Source organism: Antedon bifida, chromosome 4 (genome assembly GCF_963402885.1).
Source record: "Antedon bifida chromosome 4, ecAntBifi1.1, whole genome shotgun sequence".
Taxonomy (NCBI): Eukaryota; Metazoa; Echinodermata; class Crinoidea; order Comatulida; family Antedonidae; genus Antedon; species Antedon bifida.
The window spans coordinates 18,897,342-18,925,170 of record NC_136229.1 but is presented as its reverse complement, the minus strand read 5'-3'; the positions used below and the strand labels follow the sequence as shown (position 1 = coordinate 18,925,170).

The 27,829-nt window shown below is 33.0% G+C and overlaps 1 protein-coding gene across 3 annotated transcripts; it reads right to left on the bottom strand.

The window, feature by feature from the left end:
* Window positions 1–286: 286 nt before the first annotated feature.
* LOC144841129 (BAI1-associated protein 3-like) lies at window positions 287–27,043 on the bottom strand. Of its 3 annotated transcripts, XM_078697315.1 has the most exons (31): window positions 26,639–27,043; window positions 25,382–25,475; window positions 24,762–24,854; window positions 22,023–22,130; window positions 21,042–21,104; window positions 20,790–20,856; window positions 19,227–19,494; window positions 18,714–18,758; window positions 18,468–18,630; window positions 17,503–17,607; window positions 16,880–17,094; window positions 16,194–16,332; window positions 15,240–15,361; window positions 14,464–14,554; window positions 12,892–13,098; window positions 12,075–12,223; window positions 11,597–11,720; window positions 11,286–11,354; window positions 10,938–11,012; window positions 10,240–10,341; window positions 9,239–9,523; window positions 8,616–8,695; window positions 8,089–8,155; window positions 6,998–7,114; window positions 6,213–6,266; window positions 3,922–3,963; window positions 3,512–3,667; window positions 3,185–3,305; window positions 2,948–3,068; window positions 2,533–2,720; window positions 287–2,203 (listed from the first exon to the last, which is right to left on the bottom strand). In XM_078697315.1, exons 1-31 carry the CDS (start codon window positions 26,884–26,886, stop codon window positions 2,094–2,096), a joined length of 3,888 nt encoding a protein of 1,295 aa, XP_078553441.1. In that variant the 5' UTR covers window positions 26,887–27,043; the 3' UTR covers window positions 287–2,093. The 3 variants fall into 3 exon arrangements, with proteins under 3 accessions (XP_078553441.1, XP_078553442.1, XP_078553443.1); XM_078697316.1 differs by lacking the exon at window positions 6,213–6,266; XM_078697317.1 differs by lacking the exons at window positions 6,213–6,266; window positions 6,998–7,114.
* Window positions 27,044–27,829: the final 786 nt, after the last annotated feature.

Sequence of the window (27,829 nt, the reverse complement as noted above, 5' to 3'; positions counted from 1 at the left end):
CGTTTGATTTCACTTTGGCTAAGTCAATTTGTCAATTGGTATTCGATTGTTGCATCGTAAAACCAATAATTTGGTTGTAATTTAGTTATATTGTGATTTGATATCTATTTCTTTTAATGAAATATTCTGCAAAATACTCACAATCTGATTGGAATGAAATCATGTTCCTAATTTGTACACTGTTAATAAATTAATAAATAATTACGGTACAAACATTTTTATTTAAAGTAAACATATTACTGTTGGTATTTACATCAATAAAATCATTCTTTGAAAAAAAAAAGTCTACTGTATTTCATTACTTTTATTGTCCGTATAATAAAAAAGCAGAAACTTATGGAATATATTCAAATAAGGAAGAACTGTATCATAGAAAATATAAATAATTTACTTTAAATCAATGTGCTGGTAATTGACAGACTATAAACGTTTAACGTATAAACATTACCACTTTGGTCAATTTCCAAAATATTAACATCAATAGTTAATCATTGAATTAACCAATCAATCAAAAAGTACAAAATTAACTGTCTGTCGTGATAAAAACATTGAATCCCCCTACGTAATCTAGTGATCAGCCAATGAGGAACATTGTGTTTGAATAGTTCATTAAACTTACAGCCCAGATCAATACATTGCTGATTGCATTTTTGTACATCTTTAAAGTGACATATTCAATTCATCTTTCCTGCGTCATCTAAAGTTACAGTTAAAGAACCCTTCTAACACCCTGAATATATTATTAATATTTGGTTGAATGAACTCTGAAATCTACTATAAAATAACTTAAATTGCTATTTAAATATCTCACCAAACATCACTCCATCCCAAAAACTGAACCTTTATACCATTGTATCAACCTGGAATATCCCCAATCTAAATGTGCTCCACAATTACCCTGACCTCAACTGACCCACCCTCTTCTCTTTCAACTTCACACCCCTATCTCAGCAATTTCCTCTCTCTATTACTGAATTCCTATAGTGTAGTGTAATTAGTTATATATATATATATTTATTGCTATCATGACACTCACAAAATGGTGAATTTGTTTCATTAATAAATTTGTCATTAATAACGTTTAACGTTTTAACAATAATTGTTAGAAACATTAACACAAACAAAACTAATACAACGGAAGAACACTTAAAAATTCACTAACAATTTACTTTGTAACATAAATTAATTTAAATAAAGAAATAAACTGGATTAAAACAACTTTTAAGTGAATCAATGATCTTATACATACAATTTATAATTACAACATAAATTAAATACATTTAAAAAAAACATACATTCATTTAAATAACAGAAATCAAAGTGAAAACAAATATCAAATAAAAAAAAAATACTTACAGAAAAATTGATTAACAAAATTGCATATTAATAAAACTATTATATTATGATTTCATACTATTAAAAGAATACTAAAAATTACATTTTTATATGATATATCTCAGATATATGCAATTAGCACAATGTAAGACATCTCCATTATACTACTGTAGTATAATAGTATACAGTAGCACCCTCTCATTCAGGACACCCCCTATTAAAGGGACACTTTGCCAAGAACCTAACAAGGTTAACAATTTAACACTGTGGCCAACCTCTATTCTAGGGACACTTTGCCAAGAACCTAACAAGGTAACAATTTTACAGTGGCCAACCTCTATTAAAGGGACACTTTGCCAAGAAACTAACAAGGGTAACAATTTTACAGTGGCCAACCTCTATTAAAGGCACTTTGCCAAGAAACTAACAAGGGTAACAACTTAACCCAGTGGCCAACCTCTATTCAAGGGACAATTTGCCAAGAACCTAACAAGGGTAACAACTTAACCCAGTGGCCAACCTCTATTCAAGGGACAATTTGCTGGGTCCCAAAGATGTTCTACTACTGTACAAGCAATCACATATTTTGGATTACTATTATTATCACCATGATTATGTTCTTTTAAATCATTTTCATCTTTATTCATTCACTTTGTGAAATGAAGTAAAGTAAACATTTTGTGCAAAAAAATAGATGACTACAAAATTACTGTAGTTGAATGTAAATTTCAACACTGTACCTACACATACATACGTAATCATACTTCTTTTGCTTGGTCAATTGCATGGTACCGCTTTTTCACGAAATCTGAAGCTTTCTTATCTCCATGACGATTACCCAAAATGGTAAACATTGTCTGGTCCTCAGCTAGAAATAGATAATATAAATATTACATAATATAAATATTACATAATAGATAATATAAATATTACATAATAGATAATATAAATATTACATAATAGAATTAGTAGCTCACTGAATAAAACACAGTATATATTATAATACAGAATCTAAAATACAGAATATCATATTATATACTAAAGTAGTGTATGCACTATGCAAGATTGTTCTATTCTAAGAAGCTATGCATATACACTATAAAGTGTGACTATGTAAGTTTATAATTATGCAGTAATGTTATAGCTGAAGTAAACAAATTCAATTATTGCAATTAAGTTGCTTTGAAATGGTCTAACCTGTTAGAACTGGTTTCACAAGTTTAAGAGAATGCTGCTGAGATGCCCCGTGTAGGTTTATCCCAGGAATTGTTTCCAACGATATTATCGCCTCTCCTTCTAAATCATTTGAAAACATCATATCATGATCCATCACGCTGAACACTACACTAGCTCCTCTTTGTTTACACTGTTCTTCTCGGATATTACTGCAACAAAATACATAAAAGAAACAAATAAGTTCTTGCACTTCATTAGCACAGCACATTATCGTTTCCACTACTTTGAGAAGAGTAGGCAACAGGAGTTTTTCCCAACTATAAAATCAATTGTGCCTGAATAATAAATATTTTATATTCAACTTGCTATTCGAAAAATAAAAAATTATAATATACAACACATAGTCATGTCATGTATAACAATCAATAAAACTTACAATTCAAAACTTTGATTAAAAACTGGATTCAGTGTTTTCTTTATGACCTTTGTTCTCTGCGGATCTAAATTGAACATGTGACGGGGGCAAAGTTCAATCATCACAAAAGGATCACTAACACCTGAAATTAAAAAAAATATAAAAAACTAATTTAATGAAATATTTAATTTTGGAAAATTACCTATAATAATTAATGATAATAATAATAATTACATATGTAAATTAATCTTTCCTTACCATTACAATCAAGTGCCTTGAGATTCTTCGCTTTGTTGACTTCAACAATTAGCTTACTGTCCATTGGGTTGTAGTAGCAGACGACATCTAGTTCACCATATGAATTATCTGACCTGCTCATCTAAACAGAGGAGAACAGAATTTAGCATTGTATTTAGAATTATTTTATTTTTGGGCATAAATTTTAGAACAGAGCATTACAGTACAATAAATAATTAGAAACAAGATAAAGGGTTATAGGCTTATACTCATGTCTCTGGTTGTGTTTGTTGTACTGATGTCAGTAGGCCTAGGCTAGAGCTAGGAGTGATGACACTAGACACTTACTTGTTCCTGAGCACGTCGACTGTAGTATGAGGTGATAATTTCCTCCGTTGTTGACTTGTTGGTGACAAGACACGACAGTAAAGTCTTATAATCTTCTATCATAAGATCTTCCATTGAAAGACCTTTTCCATCAGCATTGAAAAATTCCAAGAGAATCTGGAAAAGAAGAATAAATCTAATATTAGCAGTCTTTAAAGTTTCAAATGGTTGACTCAAGATTGGGTAGATTGAAAAGAGAACTTGGTTGAGTGAGAAGAAGATTTGGTCAAAAAGAAGATTGGGTCAATCAAATCCAAATGCATTATTCCTGACACTACACGGCCTAACTTCTATTGTTTTTCATCATGGTGCTTATTATACCATAGAGAAATCACTGTAATCAATTTGTTCTATGTTGTTTCAAAACGTACCTCCAGAGCAGAATGAAGACGAACAAAGAACTCAAGACCTTTCTAAAAAAACAAAGGAAAACAAACATAATTACAATACATCCCATCTTTAACTGTAAAAAAAGTTATTTGTTGTGGCTGCAACTGTTGATTTGTCATATGAAACTATTGTATTACACATCATTGCAGACAAATTTGTGAAAGACTATTCAGGCGCTGCAAGAGAATCAAGCTCTGTCTACACTATCAAAATTTATGTGACAAAAAAAAGTGATGTGCCCATATATGAACATGATGTTAATATCACTACTACCATGTTTGGGTATATCACTACCATATTTGGAGCCATCAAACTTTTTTTTGTCAAACTAGTTTGATAGTGTAGAGCTTTAGAAAACTTGTGTCTTAAGGTTCAGATAGTGATGCTGTTTCTTGCCATTCGTGAAATAAATCTTCATTTGCATAAAAATAATTAAATATTTAAACAATGATGTTACAGTTGTGGAGAGATGAACAGGCGCCATTTGGTGTCAGCACTCAACACGAAGTGGAGAACAAAGTTCTTGTTTGTGTCGTCTACTCCTGCGCGCAATTCAGCTCAGTTAAGCTGCAAAGCACAGGTTATTCCCCCACATTTATTTAATCAACTTTTAAAAACTATGTTTTACTTTGTTTTTGTTTCTATTTAATTTGTATATAAAGATACAAAAAACTTACCAATTTGTTAAAATGTTATTATTATTTTAGTGTGAATTGTACTGATTAAAAAAAAACAATCAGAAACAATAAAAAGTATTGTTATGTTGGTGTAGTACATGCTGAACTTGCCAACAAATGAAATTACTTCAAATGTGAAATTATTAATAACATGTTAGATTGAAGAATACATGCAAACAATATTATTATATCCTTATATTGTATAATATTTATGTGTTTTTAATTAGAATCTATAAATATATAATTATAAAAACAATAAACATAATAGATTCTAGACAATTTAAGTTAACCTTAGTACAGAAGAAAGTTTACACTGGGATGTTAAAAAAAGCAACATTTAAAAAAAATATACTAAAAAATAGAAAAATAAATCTAACATAAACACTACAAGATTTGTCAAGAAATAAGGAACTAGGGAACTGAGTAACACCAACATGAACAAGAAGCCTGTAACCATGTCTACCTGTTTATTTCCACTATAAATTTGCGTCATCTTCTCAAAAATAAACCGTCGTCCATATTTACTTAACACTAAACATTCGCCTATTTCTCCCTACATTATCAAATTAAATTTAATAATTTTATTTTTATATTACAACACATCCACAGCAAGCATATGACTCACCAACTACAGGATAGGAAAGAAAATTGTGTTTTTTAAACTAATACCCCTTTCACAATACCTAGCAAAACTCTGTAGTTTACACACACCAGCATTTTGTTTGTCACAATCAAATACCACTGGAGTTTAAAACACTGGGTTGAACATCTGAATGCACTCTGTTCTATAACTCAGGAAATGCACAGAGGACACATCAGACTCTACCTTGATCTAAGTGTTATAATGAATGTTTATACAGGATGCTCTAAGTTGGTCTGCAAAATGTATATGTACAGTATTTATGTGTATTTTATTTAACCTTTCTGCTTCTGTTTGAACCTTGTATTGGTTTCTGGTTGTCCTGGCAATTGTATTCCCTTTTAATCCTGTCATGGTCTATTTATTTATTTATTCTTTTTACGTTATCTTAATTAAAATGTAACTATAGTCTTTAGTGGGCCTCCAATCACAAGACCCTTGGGGTTTCCTGGAGGTCCCTTTCATCTTTTTTTGTTTTATGTTTTGTTTGTTTATGAGATGAATAAAGAGAAATTATAAATATATATGCTCATTATTTCAGAAAGCAATTTTCATGAGTTCATAATAATATTATAATGCCACTGATGGGATGTCATACATTACATGTACTCAAAACAATCTAATATACATCAAATATACGTCAAATGTATTTTTTTTTTTAAACAGTATATTTGAATACAATAATAAATACAAAATACAAAATAAAGGTGTATAAATATAACAACATGCTAATTAGTACAAACATAATTATATAAAGTGTATATTTTATCTTTGATTATAAATAAAGTATAAAGGATACATATTAAACAAATATAAAGTAAATAGTATTCTACCTATATATGTAAACCAAGCTTATATAAAAGTGCTCAGATATGTATTGTAACAATATAGGATACAATCAACATAAATACTACTATATATAATAATAAATGATGTTGTGCCCGTTGTTGTCTACCTGTTCCTCTTTTGATGTTGACGATTTCCTTAACTTCAAAGACTTAGATTTAATCTACAAAGTCCACACAGACACAAAGATATTAAATAGGTTTTTGGAATAAAGAGGAAAGTGAGAATCATAATACAGCATGGTTAGTTAAGGTCAGCTAATTGGTAGTTAAAAAGTTTGTAAAGTTCTGTCTACACTATCAAACTAGTTTGACAACAAAGGTGTGATGTGCCCAAATATGGTAGTGATATGATGTCATCATGTCCATATATGGGCACATCACATTTTTTTGTCACATAAAGTTTGATAATGTAGACAGAGCTTAAGGAGTGTAAAATGTGAACAATTGTTTCAAATGCAGGAGTCCCTGATTACCATCATCATCTTGAAAGGGCATGAAAAGTAAGAAATATCTAGACACCTTTCTTCCTCACCCAAAATAATGAATTATCTTTAAAAAGTTTTAAATTATGCTGTTAATAAATAGCATGCAAAAAATAAGATATTAAAAAAACAAAAAACAACATGCATGGTGGTTTTAAACCCTGTCCTAATAATAATTAGAATTAAAAAACAAAGATATTCAAATAGCTAAAAATAAAAAATCATGCATGCTGGTTTTAAAGTCAAAATGATTAAAACAATTAAAAAAATTGCTCTATAAATGTAAACATACCCTCACCCCCTCCCCCCTCCCCCTTTAAACTGAAATGAATTACACTTTCATGTATATATTAAAAGCATTGTTTTAAACATTATAATCTCATGCAGATATGATGCAAGAAAAAGTCTACCTTCATGGTTGGAAGAGCACCTATTTTCTTTTTGGTGTAATCGGTAATGGTGGATTTTAGTACCTGAATTGTGTGGGTACCAAGGCTATGACCATTATGGTGATTTTGATTATGTTGCTGTTAGAAATGAAACACAAAGAAACATATGGCAACATTGTGGTGTAATCACTCATGGTTCACTAGTACCTATATTGTGTGGGTACCAAGGCTATGACCATTATGGTGATTCTGATTATGTTGCTGTTAGAAATGAAACACAAAGAACCATTACAGAAACATATGGCAACATTTTGGTGTAATCACTCATGGTTGATTAGTACCTATATTGTGTTGGTACCAAGGCTATGACCATTATGGTGATTATGTTGAAATGATTTGATAATTTGGCAACATATGAAAAACACAAAACAAATGAATTAGTTCAAAACCACAAATTTTTTTTAGGAATTAGGGAACAATAAAGCAAAGAAGAACAGCCCACTGACGAAAAAAAGAATGAATCATACTAGCATTTTTTTTTATCAAACACAGATATCAAATATTAAAAATTCTAAACATAGGCCTACTGGAGTTAATAAGGGTATACTGTCACTTTGAAGTAGTAGTAGTAGTAGCACAGATAGCTAATTTACCAGTTGCATTTTTGTATATACTGTATATGGAACAACATTCAATAATATATTATTTCTACCACCATCTACTATTATAAAATGATATTGATATACTTAAACTAAAATATACCTACCCTTAAATCATGGTGATATTATACCATTTGGCAGCTTTATTGATTAAAAGTTTAGATTATGAATGATAAAAATTTACAAAAATTCATCATTCATTGTATAATATATGGTTAAAAAGTTTTAAATTGTGATATGAAAGAACGATACTATATAAGGTGTAGTTTCACACACAATTTGAGCATAGATTGGGATACAAACAATATCTTTTCATCTTAAAACACTGACACGTTTTTGTAAGCTACACTGTACCTGATAGTACCCAGTTGTAATTGGACTACAATATAATCATTTAATAACACAATAAAATAACAAAGGACAAATTTGATTTAAATGGTACGCTTGACTTACCTCATGTTCACCTATGACCTGCTCTCTCATTTCATCTAAAACAACTTGCCACATAGTTTCGAGAATTCTGAAAGAGAAACAAGAAATTTTAGACCTCATCACGGTGATACTTTACCTACTATATACAAGTCAATAAAATGTGTTGTGAACTCTGACCTGTGGTCTTATTGATGGCAAAAAAGGACATATATATTCCAAATATGGAGTACACTTTGCCTATCAGAGTTTACATGCAGTCTTTTATAATCTACCTTTACTATTTATAGATTACTGCATTAAACTTTTAAGTAACTGTTTATATTACTTACTTTTCAAAGTTAATCTTTTAGTAAACTTTCAAAGTGATAAGGTTTTTTATTTCATAGATTACTGCAGTAAAATGTACAAGTACTGCAGTAACTGTTCATATTACTAACCTTTAACAGTTAATCTTTAGTAAACCGTCATTCAAAGTGATAAGATTTTTGATTTCATAGATTACTGCAGTAAAATTTACAAGTAATGCAGTAACTGTTCATATTACTAACCTTTGAAAGTTAATTTGTAGTAAACCTTCACTCAGAGTGATAAGGTTTTTGTCCAAATACTGCATCAAAGGTGTTATTGCCTAGGTTGAAAGAATAACAATAAATATTACGTGGTAACAAATCCTCATGAATATTAGCAAGAACATACATATACCAATCAAAGAATTAGGGCCTGTTCGCACTTAGAATGGACACATGTAATGGTTGCGTGTTTGAGATAAAACAGCTGTTTCAAAAACCTACCTCAGTTGCTAGATTTTTCAATTACACCTTAAACCACAAGCTGATTAACCACAAGATAAGGAGCAAGTTGTCCTTAGGTTGGTAAAAAGGTAATTGAGTTTAAATAAATATTATTAATAAATCTTAATAAAGAGCAGTGGCTTAATGCAGAGGCCTGAGGCCCCTGGCTTAAGAACCCCAAGTGGCCCTCCAACGCTGGAGGACTTGGGTGATTTTAGCCTTTTTCAACATATTTTAATGCCTGTTTTTTCCTCTGGACACTGGTCAGGGGCCCCCATAAGATCCAGGGCCGTGAGAGCTCATAGCTGTTATGCCACTGCCAAGAGTAATTTAAGTTACACAGTTTAGTTTACAGTACGAACACAACCTTATAAACTTACATCATCCAAAGACTGCTTCACTGGTGCATATGCTAACTGAAAGATGAATTTCTTGACATCTGGTCTCATTTTGTCACCAACCCTGCCTGCGACTTTCAGTATAATATTAACCATGTCATCGTCGGCGCTCGCCAGCATTTCCTTCAGCGAAGCCTTGCACTGTTCACTCGATTGCTCTCCTTGTTTCATTGCCACCAACGTGAATAGCTTGTCCCAGTTGAGAGATTTCGGTAAAACTGCCAACGACCTCCGAACTTGCTCAATATTGTTGATTGCAATGCAGAGCTGAAATGACAGCATGATAAATTGCTACACTATCAAATTTTATGTGATAAAAAAATGTGACGTGCCCATATATGTGCAAGATGATGTCATATCACTACCATATTTGGGCACATCACTACCATATTTAGGCACATCACCCTTTTATTGTCAAACTAGTTTGATATCTAAAAAAACAGTTTAGAAGTTAATGGGTTTTTTTTGTTTATCTGTTTATTTTGTCTTTTTTACAAGCTAAATATTTATTGTAACTTAAAAACAAACATTATTAAAACTAAAGCTCTGTCTATCTCTATCAAACCACTTTGACAAAAAAGTGTGATGTGCCCAGACTGGCCAAGCGCAAATCATTTACATAAAGACATGGAATACTGTACTAGAAATTGCATAAAAAGTTACTGAAAGTTCAAAATATCTAGTAATCAGGCATAAAGCTCTGTATGCACTACCCTAATATGGTAGTGATGTGCCCAAATATGGTAGTGGAATGACATCATCATGTCCATATATGGGCACATCACATGTTTTTGTCACATAAACTTTGATAGTGTAGACAGAGCTTTAGAAATTGTCCATTCACAGTTTGGGTTTAACCATCTTATTTTGTCATGTCATTTGGGACAACACGTCTTTTAAATATTTATAAGAAAGGTCATCTCGTAATCATTACAAAAATGAAACAGTTATTTTTGGGTGACATTTGGTAGTTTTTCACTTACCTGATCTGTGACATCAAACTGGCCTTCATCATCATAGTACCCTTTGGATATCAGATCCTTGTGAATAATATTGGCATAAAACAGAGCTGCTCTGCAAATGTCCTGAAATACAAAAATTCATTGATGAAAATGTTGGAATGTTCCATACTGTACATCCAACAGTACCATCAATATAGCATATGAACTCAAGAAAATGAACGAACCAATTCGGTTACGTACTGGTCAAGTAATTTAAGAGCAAGAATCCAAATCGGAATTAAAAATGGTGTAAGAAAATATAACACAATATTTTATTTAAATAATATAAAGCATATCCCTACCATATTTCAATTTCTTTTTATTTCGGAAATATCATCCATATTAATAAACTTATAAACAGAAAAAGAAAAATCTAAACTTAAGTATATAGAATGCTTCTCCATCTACAATACATTTTGGAGTTATGGAGCATATGTTTGCAAACACAAGCAACAAGGATGTTACCACTATTCAACATACGTTGCATGAAACCATAGGTAGATTTTCGCATGTACTCATTAAAGGATATTTGGGCACATCACATTTTGTTGAAGGTGTAGACAGAGCCTTGGTTTGAGCATCTGTACCTTGGGATTGGCAACCATTAGGCACTGCTATACAGTATCTTATAATTTTTGTATTAAAACTGGGTTTTTTTTAGATATAAAAATAGGACTTACATCTGTGATCTTCATAACGAATACATAAGAACCTTCAATGTCTGGCCAATCAAGTTTGGAGTAAAACTCACCAATCTAAAAATAATGAATAAAAAAACCAGAGCTTTACTTTACATAAACTTATACAATTTAATGCAGAAATTATTATTATATATATATATTAAGGGGATACCTTCGGGATCCAAGAATATGTATAGCTAATAGAAGCGTTCAATGAATATGGGATTGCTGTTGCGAACAAGAATATGTCCCCTGAATAGGGGTTCCCCAAAGGGGATTCTACAGTATTAAGTTTTCAGGACTGAGTAATGGCAGATTATACAAGAGGTTTAGATCACCACCACATACCTGACCAAAACAGCAAGCAACATCCACAGCAGATGTACTATGCTTCACCATAGCATCCACTTGTTCTACCTATATACAAACAAATGTGAAAAATATCTTTTAGTTTTTTTTAATTACCAGATACAATTATAGTACATCACACAAAACACACAAGTAAATGTAATAATAATGATAATATACAAGTTCTTGTATAGTGCCAAATTCCAACGAATGGATCATTGCTCAAGGCGTTTGGAAGTTAATGGCGTCAACTATATGCTTGTACATGCGTCATGGCACTCTCTCATCTGTCCACACTACCGCCTAAATACCTTATCAAGTTCAACTGCTTTCTCTATTCTCTTGATAGCTTTGTTGTATGCCAATGCGAGCCAGTTCTGGACAGCCTTCTTGAAGTATTTGTGATAGTCTGCTAATACCAAGGCTTCAGCATCACTAAAGAACAAATAGAAATTACTTAACATATATGAATTTGCAGGACATTGCAAAAGACAGAAATAAAGGGTTGTGTCCGACTTAGTTACCCGAAGACCATCTCAAGGGAAGAGGAAGGTGGGAAGACCTACTGTATGATGGTAAATGTTCATCAGCTCCAAGAATACACAGGCAATATAACCAGATGAGATATATACAAAATAGGCACGTATAGAGTCCGTCACAAGTGAGTGAATTTAAGTGGTCAAAGAAATATATCAATTATGTATTGTAATGTATTCATTTACAATCTACATTAAACAATTTTTTTTTTTTAATCAGATGCTGTTCAATGTTGGCAATAAAATAACCCACCTTTTATTTAAGTATTGCTTGAAACCAAGTAAGTCCTTTAAAGCGAGGTACAGTTCAAACAAAGATGTGCTAATTTCTGTTGTGTCGATTGTCTGAGACTTTAAACTCTTGTTGACCCCTGTCATTAGTTCTATTACTTCTTCTCCGAGCTAAAACCAATATAAAAAAAATATTTTTTTTTATGTAGAAAGTGTCCTGGGTTTGTATGACCAATTTCTTACTCAATAACAATTTCCGTCAGTCAATGTCAAACATACTATTTAAGATATATTCTACATGCACAGGAAATGAATAGCAGATAAAAAACATAATAAGATTTAGGCTTTCGTTCACAATATCAATATTGGATTAATGTAATATTCGTCTGACATTCAAAACTTTCTTCATACAACTCAACGAAAAACATTGAACTCAATGTTCTATTCTATGTGACAGTGAATTTGTATAGGTAGAACCTCTATTAAGACACCCCTATTAAGGGGACACACACCTATAAATGGACACTTTACTGAGGGGTTATATATTTTTTTAACAGCCAACCTCTATATAAGGGTCACTATAGTGACACATTGTGGTTGCTCATGCACTGGGCCCTTAAGCTCTGAGGCCCCTGGGTTTAGCCATTGAGGCCTCATAGCTGTTACACCACTAGCTGTCCCTTTAATAGGGGTTCTACTGTATTTTTTAAATTTTAGGAAGTGGATGGAAGTGTCTGTACATGTTTCTAATATTTTTGGAGTTGGCTCTGTTTGATATTGAATGCAAAATGTAACACCCTGGGATCATGGAAGAATTTAGTTTAGGACTCTTTCCATACCAGTTTATCAAAGTTCTTGTACGCAATACTGAAATAGTCAATCTGCAGCATGGCTTGATACAGCTTCCCTGTGTACTTGTAGCTACGGACGAGGTCAAGGTTCAATGTGTTTGTCATCGCCGCAATTGCCGACACCATTTCACCATCGGTTGAGGTGCCTGGCTCTGTGAATGCACGAATCCTGTAAAACCATTCTGTTGTACCTTCCTAAAGGAGATAAAATCAAATTGAATTCTATTTTTATTAATTGGTAATTTTTAGTGTAGAAATTATGATTTGCGGTACCCACCATAACTATTCGGTCACTCAACCAACTCGACAAATAAAAATTGAATCGGTCAACGACTGTAGAAGTAAACAAGATTACTATAAGTTCAAGAGTCAGCAGCCTCTTATCTACTAAGTAAACAATTTACTAATCACAACAAAATCTAACTGTACCCCTTCCTTTAGGGATATCAATAATATAACACTTCCCATCAATTAAGTTTTCAATGACAAACACATTTAAATAAACATGCATCAATATATTTTGACAATAAACAAAAAACACATAATCAAGGGCATAAAAATACAGACATTTTTTTAATTGCTCAATTTTCCTCCCTCTAATACAACTACCGGTAATACAAATTGTCAAAAGTGCTGCTGGGAGCCTATTTTGATCATTATCTTATTTTTGAAGGACCTTTATTATCTCAATAGTCCTGTACTATAAAGGTTACTATATACTGCAACATTATGAATCTACAAACTCTCTGCCAACATTAGTCACACAGGAAGGAGCAAACAGACAATGTAGGGTATTTGTTAAATGATCAAAATAAACGTTATTGACATTTTAAATTATTTCATTTATTATTTATTATTTGGGATGATAAGGCAATTTATTCAAGACTACAATAATAGATAAACAAATAAGCTCTGTCTACTAGTTTGACAAAATGATTTGATGTGCCCAAATATGGTAGTGATATACCCAAATATGCTAGTGATATGACATCATCATGTCCATATATGGGCACATCACACACACATAAAGTTTGATAGTGTAGACAGTGTATTAGTGAAGTAAGATATAACTGTTGAGAGTTACCATACTAGTATACTTTATACAGTATTAGGTCGTTGCAAAAGAATTGGTCAAAAAACCACATTTGTTATTGACACTTCTTATTGACATAGCTAAATGGCTAAATGGGTTAAACGTAGCCCCAGATCAAACGGCTCAAGTATGTAGAGGTTTAACAGGGGATAGAGTACAAAGTTTTATAAGGCTATCATAATATAGATAATATTTAAATAAACAAATACACACACACACACCAATATGTATACATATTAAAGAAATGCTCAGGTTAAAACCATATCTTTAGCCCAATAATGAAATCACAAAACAGGACGGTATGAGGATAACAACTGCGTAATGGAGCTTACTGATGCGTAGTCATCTTAATTAAAGGCTTATTTTATGCGCGCATCTAAAATCATCATTACGCAGTCACGCGTCCTAATACTGTCTTGTTCCGTAAATTGTGTGTCTTAAATTAATCTCAATGTTTCAATACTCACGTGAATACCATTGATAATTTGGGAATGTATATCTGTTTGTGATGGACATAATTTCTCATAAATATCTAAAGCTTGGAGATGCTGTAGACATCTGTAAAAAATGCAAAAGGTGGAAGTAACAATGAAATTATTAATAGTGTTGCAATGACATTATAATTATGTATAATGGACCGGTTAATATACTACAGTATATATACTCCGAAAAATCAGATAACTTTGTATGGTTATGTTATGCATGAAATTGAATACATAAAAAATGAATCAACTAAAATATTTTTTTGCCAGTCACTGTGTTTATTTAACATTCCCTTATTATCTTACTTAAAACACAGACAGACACCTGTTAGTTTAGTCAATGTTTTGGTGAATTTAAAACGTCAGCTGTCAGAACAAACTGTCATTAGAAAATATAATAATAATAATAATCACGTATGCTGTAGCACACCCTGACATTAATGATGATTATATAAGTATGCGAGTTAAGGCCGTACTTCTGTTGATTGAGTCATATACATCTTATATTTCACACTTGAAATCCAAAGGCAAATTACTGAAAAAATGACAATGCTGTGGGTATCAGTGGCTGGATCTCAATGGAGATACAAAAAAAAAGCGAAAAGCTAAATCAAAACGATAAAGTAAAACAGCCAGAAAAGTTAGCAGAGCTTTCGGGTAACACTAGCCCTTCATCAGTGCAAGTGAAGGAATTTGAAATACAATTTATTTTCAGAAATAAAAATGGTTAGCTGATATGTTTCTTATTCCATTATACTTACTTAAGGAGCCATTCAAGTCTAACAACATTTTTCTTCTGTGGAGGGAACACGTCGCGTTGCTTGCGTAAAAGACCAATGCAATATTTGACAAATGCGTCAAAGGATTCTGCTAACGTAACTTCCTGAAAAATGAAAAAAAAAAAAACCAAAATAAATCTAAAGAAAATACAGTAGATAAGCATTCTGTGAAAAGTAGTATATATCCTGTACTAGTTTACCTACCAATGGAGTTTCATCTCATTCTTTACCCCCAATTTTATTGCCTTAGTTGAATATTAAGCTCTGTCTACACTATCAAACTCGTTTGACAAAAAAATGTGATGTGCCCAAATATGGTAGTGCTCATATGACATCATCATGTCCATATATTGGCACATCACATTTTGTGTCGCATAAAGTACACATGATAGTGTTGAAAGCGGGGCAATACATGTATTAACACAATTCAGGGGAAACTTTGTTGGACTCCAAGATATCCCATCAATCAGGGAATTCTACTCAATTCAGGGCAACATATTGAGCCCTAAATAACTTATTAGTCATTGTAGGTCTATCCATTAGTTACCAGTGACTGAATCACAGACAAGTGAATAACGAAGAAATTCAGCTGATAGGTGATACATTAGGACAGCTGGGATCAAGCACTGAACTTTAGATAACTTCACAGTGGTAATGGTAGTGGTACAGACTGGCCCTGCGTACACCATATACATAAAGACATAAAAAGTTAATGAAATTGCAAAATATCTAGACCGATCTAATCCCTAGCCATCAGCTCAAGTTCGGTGGTCTAAAGGTATGAACGCCAGGCTAATGGAGGTTGTGCGTTCGAGTTCCACCCAAAATTACTCTCAATGTTTCTTAGTATGAAGGACAAATTATGTCAGAGTACAGCAAACATTTGACCAATTACTCAACACCGTGACCCAAGCTACAGTAGTTACAAACATTTACCTCTTTAGTTGTGAAGCATTCTTTCGATGACGTTTGTTGAGTTATCTTCCATTGTTCTTCCACCATCTTCAATAAGGAATGTAAGAATCTATAATCCATTGCATACAATGTATGAGCTTTGCTGTAAGCCAGCCACCGACTACAAAGATTAGAAGCACAAAAAAGAAAATGTTTACGGTAATACAAGTCCAAATCCAGGGTGTTTACATCATTCATCCAGGGTACTACATAATTTAATCCAGGGACATCTACAATATTCAACCAGGGTACCTACAATTTTCATCCAGTATACATCTAAAGTTCATCCAGGCACATTTTTACTGACAGTAATACAAGTCCAAATCCAGGGTGTTTACATCATTCATCCAGGGTACTACATAATTCATCCAGGGTATCTACAATATTCAACCAGGGTACCTACAATTTTCAACCAGGATACACCTAGAGTTCATCCAGGCATAGAGAAATGTTTGCTCTATGATCCAGGGTACGTAGAGAATTTATCCAGGGTACCTAGAGAATTCATCCAGGGTACCTAGAGAATTCATCCAGTGTATTCTCAATGGACATCTAGGTACTTACTCCATACCCACAGAATTTCACTTAAAGTATCCACTGGGTTCAACAAGGGCACCTAAAGTGTTCAGTCCCATTTATTTTAAAATAAGCAATTATTTTTATTTTACCAATAAGCTAAGTTTAACTGTGAGAGCTGGTTTTGTATGGCTATCTGATGAAGTAGGTAGACTGCCTCATGATTCAGTGTTCCATCCCATCTACTAGAGTTCTCCATCTGCTTCAGTTCATGTTCAACCAACTGTGTTAATATACAACGATAACACTCAACAGGGTTCATACGATCCTCTTCTACCTGTTCAGTTTCTTCCTCATCTTCCTCTTTCTGTAAACAAAAATAATTCTAATAGATACAGTGAGGGAAAGATTGCTGGACTATAATTATAGTCATAGATGTAGAATTGCCACTGTTCTGGTGAGGGAACTATATACAAGGGTTCACTCGCTTTATGGTTCTGGTGGATAAGGAATAGAAACCATAGGTCTAGTGTACAAATCTGGCTCATATGCACTTTAAAGTACATCCTTCGAGACGAGTAGGGGGTTACCTCAGTGTACTAGTTCACACACAGCAAATGTCACACACAGCAAATCATCATTGTCCAGTATATTGAGCCCTCTTGGAGAAAAGTCTTTGACTGAAGAGGTCACCCAGTACAAGGAATAACTAATAAAAGAATATAAGCTCTTAAATAATGGTATGTAAAGAACATCTCTGAGCATGTGTACTTACTCTGTATCCTAAATGTAACTGTAATTTTATTTTTCCTTTAGCTTTTGATTTCTCTGATTTTCCTTCTAACTTAAACCAGTCTGTTTTGCCATGGCTTGGAATATCCTTTAGGAAAAGAATAAAGTCAAGAATGTGGTTGATTCTTGAATAAATGTATCGTTAGGTAGCAAATCATGAACATGGTATGTCAATTATGACACAAACAATGAAGTTTCTTCTCTCACTAACCTTTCCTCTCCCCACTCTTCTCACAACCTTTCCTCTCCTCCCTCTTCCAACAACCTTTCCTCTCCCCACTTTTCCCACAACCTTCCTACAACCTTTCCTCTCCCCCCTCTTCCCATAACCTTTCCTCTCCCTCCTCTTCCCACAACCTTTTCTCTCCCCCCTCTTCCCACAACCTTTCCTCTCCACCTATTCCCACAACCGTTCCTCTCCCCCTCTTCCCACAACCTTTCCTCTCCCCCTCTTCCCACAACCTTTCCTCTCCCCCTCTTCCCACAACCTTTCCTCTCCCCCTCTTTCCACAACCTTTCCTCTCCCCCTCTTCCCACAACCCTTCCTCCCCCTCTTCCAACAACCTTTCCTCTCCACCTCTTCCCACAACCGTTCCTCTCCCCCTCTTCCCACAACCTTTCCTCTCAACCTCTTCCCACAACCTTTCCTCTTCCCCTCTTCCCACAACCTTTCCTTCCCGCACCTTCTTCCCACAACCTTTCCTCCCCGCACCTTCTTCTCACAACCTTTCCTCCCCACACCTTCTTCCCACCACCCTCTTCCCACAACCTTTCCTCCCCACCCTCTTCCCACAACCTTTCTTCCCCCACCCTCTTCCCATAACCTTTCCTCCTCCCATAACCTTTCCTCCTCCACCCTCTTCCCACAACCTTTTCTCCCCAACCCTCCACCAACAATATTTCCCCTAACTTTCCACCAAACTTTTCCCATTACATAACAATGCTTACCTTAATTGGTATGTCAATACTACCAAGAAAGTCATCCACATTACCATCAGTATTCTTGGCATTGTGGACAATCTGCTTAAAGTACCTCTGCATTCCTTTCACACCAGATACCTCGTTGATGTTCCTCATGGCACCAAACACAGTTGTGTCCTCATCATGATCCCTGTAAAGTAGTACAAACAGTACTTTACCTGAAATACAGTAGTTCTAAAAATACATTTTATATACAATTATAAGTTTCCTTACCAAATTTCCAAATGAAATATATCATCTTGAAGATCTTGCAAGTCTCTGTAAACCAATTTAAAAAAAATGCAATTACAGCAGGTAAAAAAATGTACAGGTAGTATCATATTAAATTGGTTGAGTTAAAAAAAAAGCAAATATTACGAAATTTAATGAATACATTTCTATAATAAAAAAGTGTTACATCAATACTGACTGCTGATCCAATTTTGCTAGAATTTATGGAAAATGTACTTTTTAAAGTGATGTTTTTATCTAAAGCAGTGGGGTAACATAGAGACCTGAGGCCCCTGGTTTAGAAACCCTTAGTGCCCCTCAGGCATTTTTCGACATATTTTAATGCCTGTTTTTTTCCTCTGGGCACTACTCAGGGGCCCTATAAGCTCAGGGGCCCTTAAGTTGAGCCAGTGAGTGCTCATAGCCGTCACGCCATTCATCTAAAGACCCCTTTCATGTAACTTACAAACTCCCTTTATTCTCACTCCTAACACCACACTCTCTTGCTAAACTTACATTGTGAATGATTCCCCCCATTTAGGGTTCAAATTCTGATTGATTACTCTTGTCTGCTTAATTGCTTGTTCAGGAACTTTATCTCGAAGTTTTAATTTTTTTTTCTTTTTTTTATTCTTCTTTTTCATTTTGTACCACTTCTTTTTCTTCTTGTTCTTCTTTCCATCTACTTCGGTTTCAATGGAATCATTTAGAGAGTCTATGGCCCCCTCATCTTCTTGTTCCTTCGGGGGCATTATTCCCAACAAGCAGTACGGATCACTGAAACCTTTATAATAAATAAATAATAAATGTAATTGAATTAAATAAACTATATAATATGATTAAAGACTCTTTGACATTTTAGAGACACTCAAATTATCGCATTTCACAATCCATGAGCTGCCCTCATAAATACAATGTGAAGTCCACTTAGTGCATTGCATTCCACTTCAATGATAAATATAACAGGGTAAGTAAATATTATGTAAATTTGTTTGTTTTAGTTAGACCTATAGGGCCTATTTCGTGCATTGTTTTAAATGTTGTTATATTATATTATTTTATTTAGATGTATATAGTTCTTTTGTATTGAAAAACTGCATGGATTATATCCTCTTTTGATAGTTGATAAAATAAAATATGCTCGATGAGCCTAACATCCTGGTATGATACAAGAATAATTGGACCCTGGGATTTGACAATTTGTTAAGCAACGGTCACAGTCCAAGCTGTGTTGTAATGATCTATAGCAGGGACAGCATCAATGAAATTACAGTATTAACTTGTTTATATAACTATATATTATGACATACTATCAATAATTACAAGTTAAGAATATAAACACTGTGGGCCTGTTTCTGCTGCATAAAATAACCGGTTAAAATCGATGTGAATAAATTAACTCCATTTTATTGGGAGCCGAAACAGTACAAGTCTGTGGTAACCGGTTGAAAGGCAGCGCAAAATAACCGGTTAAAAACACCCATTCAATTCGGTGTTAGAACGCCATTTAACCGGTTTAACACGAAATACTGGTTATTTGATTGACAGCTGCTAACCCCGAGTCAACTACATGCAGTAACGTTTGAATTAACCGCCAGGACCAAATGCATGTTGGGTAATTCTAACGATTTTTGTCAACAACCACCCATTGATTTAACCGATTATTTCTGAGCAAAAATTGAGCAGAAACGCGGATTTGTTATTTTTAATCCATTTTAAAATAAACGGTTAATTTGCGTTATGCAGCAGAAACAGACCCCTTGTTAAAATGGTAAAAATGCTGATGTGTTAAGAAGCATACCTCTGGGGCCAAGGTCGAAGTCTATTATAAACTCACCCCTGTTTCAAGCAGGAGTAAATTAAAGGTTTTTTAATTTCAAAGTGAAAATACAGTATGACATTGACAATTGAATTCAACAATTTAACCTGTAAAAAGTAACAGGAAAATAACAAAACATCATGCCAAACGACCCACTGTTGTGATAATAAGATAAAAGGTCAAATGTTCTATTATTTTCAAAGGAAGGAAATAGAGTATATAGAATATAAAGTAGATGTACGTAAGAGGTGTTGGCTTACCATTTGGGTCCTTTGCACCTAAGCCACTTGCAGCAATGACTGTCACATTTAAAATTGGAATTAATATCTATAATAAAAATATATTTAGTGCATTAAATAGGTCTGCAGAGGATGTGATCAAATTATTACAATACAGGTTTTCCTGTAGAAAGATATTCTATCTTTTAAAATCTATTCAGAAAAGAAAAACGAAAATAAAGAAAAGAAGTAGAAATTCTTTTTTGTGTTTATCTAAAAATTAAGTTTCCTTACGTCTTGTTCGCTGCTACTCTCTAAAAGTAACATATCATGGTCTTCATCAGCAACAGAAAAAACCTAGATGAGAAAAAAAATGATTTACTTATAAAATTGTTGGTCTTAAATGTTGTCGAAAATATAGCACTAACTATCAGCAGAATGTCCCAATATTAATATGTCGAAGATTGTATTTACCTCAAGTATGATAATAATTATATATTTTAAGAACTAAAAAAGTACCATAAATTAATATACTGTACTAATTAATAATAAGGGCTGAGCTTAATTTGATGTTTTATCTTTTGGATTACTGTGCGAAGGGGCCCCCTTGGATCTGCTCCTGGGACACTTTTAAGGAGACACTTTCCTGTGAAATGTACAAGGGACAACATATGCCTTAACAGTGACAAAAGGGATCACCACTGTGTCCTCTTAATACAGTAGAGGTACTGTATATTGTGCATAATGTTTTGTATAACTCACTTTAATAAGGAAACATTTATATATGATTTTGTACAAATATGAAAGTTGTTATCCTAATCTGATACTGAAAGGGGCCTAATTTTTTGCCATTTAGTACTTGGATATTATAACCTCGTATTCTAGATCAAAACAGTGGAAGCAATTAAAAACTCATGATTTGCTTAGCATATTGGCACAGCTTAGGAAAACGTTTCCTGTTATGAAAACATGTGAGGATTAACCAATCACATGTTAACATTTTAATTTATTTCTACATGGTTGATATAAGAAATAAAAGATGAATAAATAAAGTTTGAAATATTGAATTACATACTGGCTTGCATATTAAATTTCTTGGACCAAATGGTTAATTTATAATGTGTTGAAATGTTCTATTAAAAAATATAAATTAAACATCTAATAATTTGTACCCTAGTTTTAGAAGGACGGTACCTGGACCAATATATGTTAAGCAGTGTTCTTAAAACCTGGCACGAGTTCACTTAATCTTGGCAATGGTTTTGCGTTACTTACATCTTTCACATAATCAAAAAGGGTGTTTGACGCCACTACTTCATCTTCAATGGTCATTCCTAGACGATTCTCAATTGTTGATAGTGAAACTTTGTACAAGATTTCATTCTGAAAATAAAATAATCAAACTATTATTATAGACATAAAGTGGAGAAACTTGTTAATTGAATCATGTGGCCAGGGCTTACAGCTTATTTATAGCCACAAATTTGTCACAGCTTTTTAAGGTTTTCCTTGACCATATAGTTCTACTGGTAGAAATTTCTCAATCTCAGATACTGTAACGAACTCAAACTTGATGTCCAATCTATATATCTGGCTGGTGTTCACTTTAAAGAACGACCCACTTTGTAAGATTAGGGATTACTGCAATGTTCAGTATCATCTTAGCCCAGTTGCTGCGGACATTAAGGAACAGTTTAGGGAAATTGAAAATTGTTGTCCACGCCTGTGGGCATTCAGCCCAGTAGACTACAAGAAGTCTGGTTATTATCATACATTTACATCATATAAAACAACAGCCTTGGGCCGGCCCAAAACAGACCCAATGTTCTGATTTCTAGACACTAGATTTCAGAATGCATTGGTTACTCAATGTCGACTGGAAAACAGGCTTTAGTATTGCATTGCACATCACAGCATAATATTATACACAATTTACAAAATTAATTAATATAATATAAATTTTAAAAAGCAAAATAATAAAAGGCTAGGTCTATAATTTATACAATATTAATGATTACATTGAAAAAATTATACTACCATTTGGCTTTCATACACTTCTTCAGGCATCATTGTTTCTTTATAGCATTACTCCTTAACAAAGTATAGTACTGTACCCTTTTAATAGTTTCCAACTCATTATCATTACAACATCTACTTTAAGAAAGTTATATATACCAAAAACTGAAAAACCCCATCAACATATTCTATCCTTAGATGGAAGAACAGAGTTCAGGAAAACTGTAAAGTTACCTACATAAATTAGGGAAATACCCAAAAACTTTCACTGCTTCTTTTCAAGAGAAATGAATCTTTATTTACCTATGGGAATATTCCTCCTGCTTCTCAGCTGGTTTAATTGTGAAAGTAACTTCAACATTGTATTTATTACGCAAATTACTGTATTGAATTATTCAATTATTTGTAGCCTTCGGCATTTGCGGTGAAGGTTACAATACTGTACAAAATGTTATATAAGAAATAAATTGAATCAAAACTCTTCTTTCTTATTAACGATAACTATATAAGAAAATTAGCTTTTAAAAATAATAGTAATTAGTAAAAGGTTTTAAAATAAAATCAGCAAAGTAACCAACACAAATTATCTAAAAAAGATTTAACTTTCCAAATAGCATAGTGTGTTTTACTTTAATTTGTCGATCAAAACAAAAAGTGTGAGGAACCATTTTTCAGTAGTCAAAACTAATTTTTTAACATACAGTGGATTTTTAATTCATTTTATTCTATATACATTAGTAGCTCACCGGTGGCCAAGCCCAGCCATTCTTACTTCCTGGAGGTCTTATCCAAGAACAGTATTTGAAAATTACAGCCTAACTTGTGTAAAAATTAATTATTTTATTTCAACCATCTTTAAAGAGGTTAACGCTTCCAGTTTAGCCCAGTGGGTTAACTGATATCAGGGCCCTCTTTAATTATGACAGTAAATACTGTATAGTATAAATATTGTTACTTGTACTGTAAGTCTACATTACAATATAATACAAATATGTTTTTCATTAAATCATGTGAAAAAAATTATATGTACAGTGTTTCAAAGGAAAAAGAAAATGAAATGGGGTCTCAAGAAACCAAGGAGGTTTGTACGAAATATAATCCAGAATACTTTTTAATTAAAATTAAAATTGGTTTTCTACTAGTAGTTTTACACGGTCTTACAAAAAAAGACAAAGAGGAGGAAGACCAAAAAATACACTTAAGCTAATTATTTTACAAACATGTACAGTATTCAGTTTTTTAAATTACATATAGTTTTACTGTGGTAGCTGCAGTAAAAATGTTGATTAGCTCTACACATCTACCTGTAATAGCAAGATTAAAGTATTTCCTATATAAAAAAAACAGGAAATTTTATCCGAATATTATTTCAAAAAATCCATGCTTGCTATTATTAATCTGAAGGAAAAAGCTGTTCCGGATAGCAGTGGGATCATGTATATATTGCGATTGATGCATGCTCCATATCTTTTATTTATTTATATTTTATTCACATGATACTGTACAATCAGTTTATATTGCATGTTAACCAGATTACACATATACTGTACTTTAATAATCCTAGGGAAAAGGCTATTTCATAGGGAATATCCCAGGGAATTTGCAGGGACTTTTGGCTAAAAATAACTTTCAAATTTGCCTATGGTCTAAAGCTCTGTCTACACTATCAAACTAGTTTGACGACGAAAAAAAGTGTGATGTGCCCAAATATGGTAATGATATGCCCAAACATGGTAGTGATATGACATCATCAAGTCCATATATGGGCACATCACATTTTTTTGTCACATATTTTGATAGTGTACTATAGACAGAAATTAATGTATTATTATTAAACTGAATACCACATGACTGAACATTAATGATATCTGATATTAACCAGCTTCCCAGAATAATTCATATTCCATCTGGGATTATCCAAGTTTAATGTAGTATTCCATCTGGGAATATACTCTAGGGAAGATAATAATATTCTAAATTTAACCCTAATAACCTTACCTCTTTTTTGGTCCACCTAAGGAGCTTATTATTCCCATCAGCCTCATCGTGATCATGTGACAACACATGCACATCTTCATAATGATCATCTTCCTATACAAAAAAAACAGGAAATAAATAAATAAAACATTAAATTATATAAATTATATTTTGATGGTACAGTACTGTGTTAAGTGCTTTTGCATTAATCAAAAGCATTACTGCAGTAATTACAATCTTTTACTGAATTTACATTTCAATTATTTATCCTAATTTAACCTATTTTATACAGTATTTTTTAATAGTCTGTAAATACCATATTATAGTAAATTCAATATTTACTGCAGTATTTACAGTAGTATTTACAGTAAAGTCACATAGCACAGTAGCAATCCTTTATACACCTATTTAAACACCAATGGGCAACTTAATATTTTAATATAAAACCACATTTACCACATGAAGGTGAGACAACAGTAAATAACACCTTTGTATGTTATATAATTACTTATAACTAATAGTAACTTTTCACAATGAATAATGTCTGTAATATATTGAAATCATATCCTGGTGTAGGCAGATGCTACTAGACAATAAAACAATTAATTTAGTTTATTTAAAGGATAGTAATTGTTATGTACCTGTGTGTCATGTGAATCTAGTCGGTTCCTATTTTCCTGTTTATCCTGTAATGCTGAGTATGTCTCAAAGAAGTTTCCGTCCGCAGCATTGATCCTGTACAGTAGGGGAAAAACAAATTTGACTTTTATAATAAATAACAGGGTGTGTCTATAAATACTATTTTGAAATAATTATCAACCAGACAGTTTAGGTGGTGTCAAAAATGAAGGTCAGCCTTGCAACACTACTGTATTTTAAAACAATGGAACAATATTCTTTTTTTTAATAAGTAGTTTAATTGAACTGACTCAAAAAGAGATACTGTGGTTTGGTTAAGGTTTTTTTGAAGTGGTCTTGTATTTATCTATAGATGATCTATAGAACCAGCTTGTTTCTTTTGTATAATTATATATTATAAATAGTTTTGAAGGTTTGAATGAACCTCCTTTCTCATAAGTTCCCTTTTCAAACTAGAGACGGTACCAGAAGTGAAGATAAATATGTGGGAAAAAATGCCCTTTTGTGAACAAAAAATGTCATTTTGTGAGAAAAAATGCCCTTTTGTGAGAAAAAATGCCCTTTTGTAAGAAAAAAGGTGACCTTTTGTTGAAAAGAGAAACCCCTGTAAAAATCCTGGCGAAGGGCCTGTTGCAATATCTCCTTTGGAGTTGAAAATGAATTATTATTTGTTGAATTAATTCCAATTTTTGGTCAAGGTTATTCCTGGGGTAGAAAGCACTGCCTACAAATAAATTGTTAATTAATTATCATCAGGCCTGTCATTTGTAAAAACCACATGCAATTTATAATTGGTGGCCAATCACATGGGTGGGGGTACATTAAAGAGATTCCTTTGTAGACAAATAGCTTCTTGGTGGAGGGACTGTCTGTAAAAAGAAAGGCATTAATTAAGTATACAGCAAGCCTGTTAAAAAAAGGCAGAAAAATGTATTATTAATGAAAAAGATGTTTTTTTTAAATTATTTTTTAATAATACTAATACAATTGCATTTAATATATTAATTATTTATTTCAGGCCTAGCTAGGTTATAGGCCCTAGGTAGCACTTTCATTTTGTGTGTTTACAATAACAACATGACACAGCAGCAGGGCAAAGTCCAATACAGCGCATTGTACAGACGGCCTAGCCCTATCTATACCGGATGCGTCTTCCCGCAAACCGGATGGGGAAAAGCTGCTGCAGCCGATCCATGACACATTAGCCTAGGCCTAAATCTTCAGAAGATTTTGCGACATAACAAGAACATAAGCCTTACCTATCATTACTATAATTTGATGACAAAACTGTAATATCTTTCTCGGGCCTTGGATCTACTATTGACAAAATCATTGTCGATCTCTTCCTAGCCCCACTTCGTAACATTTTTTTATGGTGGTTTATTCGAGACCTGATCTGATTCCGTGTTTTGTAAAGTCTTCCTCGCACATTGCATACCGACCGCCTGGCTGCTTTTCGGAGCGCGTAGGCCGTATTGAAATCTATTGTTATTGTTGTGTAATTCATCTTACCACCAATCACGTACAACTTCCTTAAAAACTTTTATAAACAATAAAAAGTTTCGTTTTATTGGTAGCTGCGTTCAGTAAATCCCAGAACTAAAACCAAATTACTTTTACTCTCGATTCATCAGAAGAAAAATAAAACAGTTTCACTTTTGTAATTCCTAGCATAGCAAAACAATACTAGAATTGTATACTTTTGCATCGTTCATAGCCAGTGCAACGAGGCGATAGCAGCTGCTGATCTACTGTACTGACTGTCTACGTTTCAATATTTCTCTCAAAATGTGAATATAATTTATTATTATATGGTGAGTCATATAATTTCCTGGCTCATGTCAAGTTCATGCTCTAAGAATTTAAATCAACCATGCGTACCTAGAGAAAAAATTCATTTTAAATTTTAGAGCGCACATGAGGACATGTGACGACACTCGGGGCAACTCAATTATACTCTAGGCTTATTGAATTGATAAAATGCGAACATAATATGTTAAAAAATAATAATATTTTAGTTCTTTCTTTTCTTTTTTGGGACACAGGTTGATATAAAACTAAATCCCTAACTCAGTAGATTAAGTTAAATTAGTCATCACCTCTCTCGTATGATCGAGAGGACGGGATCGAGTACACATTAGATCAACGTGTTTGATAATGATATATAATGTGTGATAAGTGTCATCTATAGTACATGGACCATTAGGCAAACACATTTGAGACATATATATACTTACATACGATAATTCGTCAATGTAAAGACATTTTCGGAGGAAAAAAAGCAAATTTCCTTGGCAAGATAAGATATTATCACTTTGAACACTTATACGAAACCTATTATTATTAATATACGGCTATACAAAATCTTTTAAATATTTAAAAAAACGTACAAAATATTGCAACTATGCCGAATTAAAAGAAGTGCGTATTGTGTTTGAAACAAAAAATGT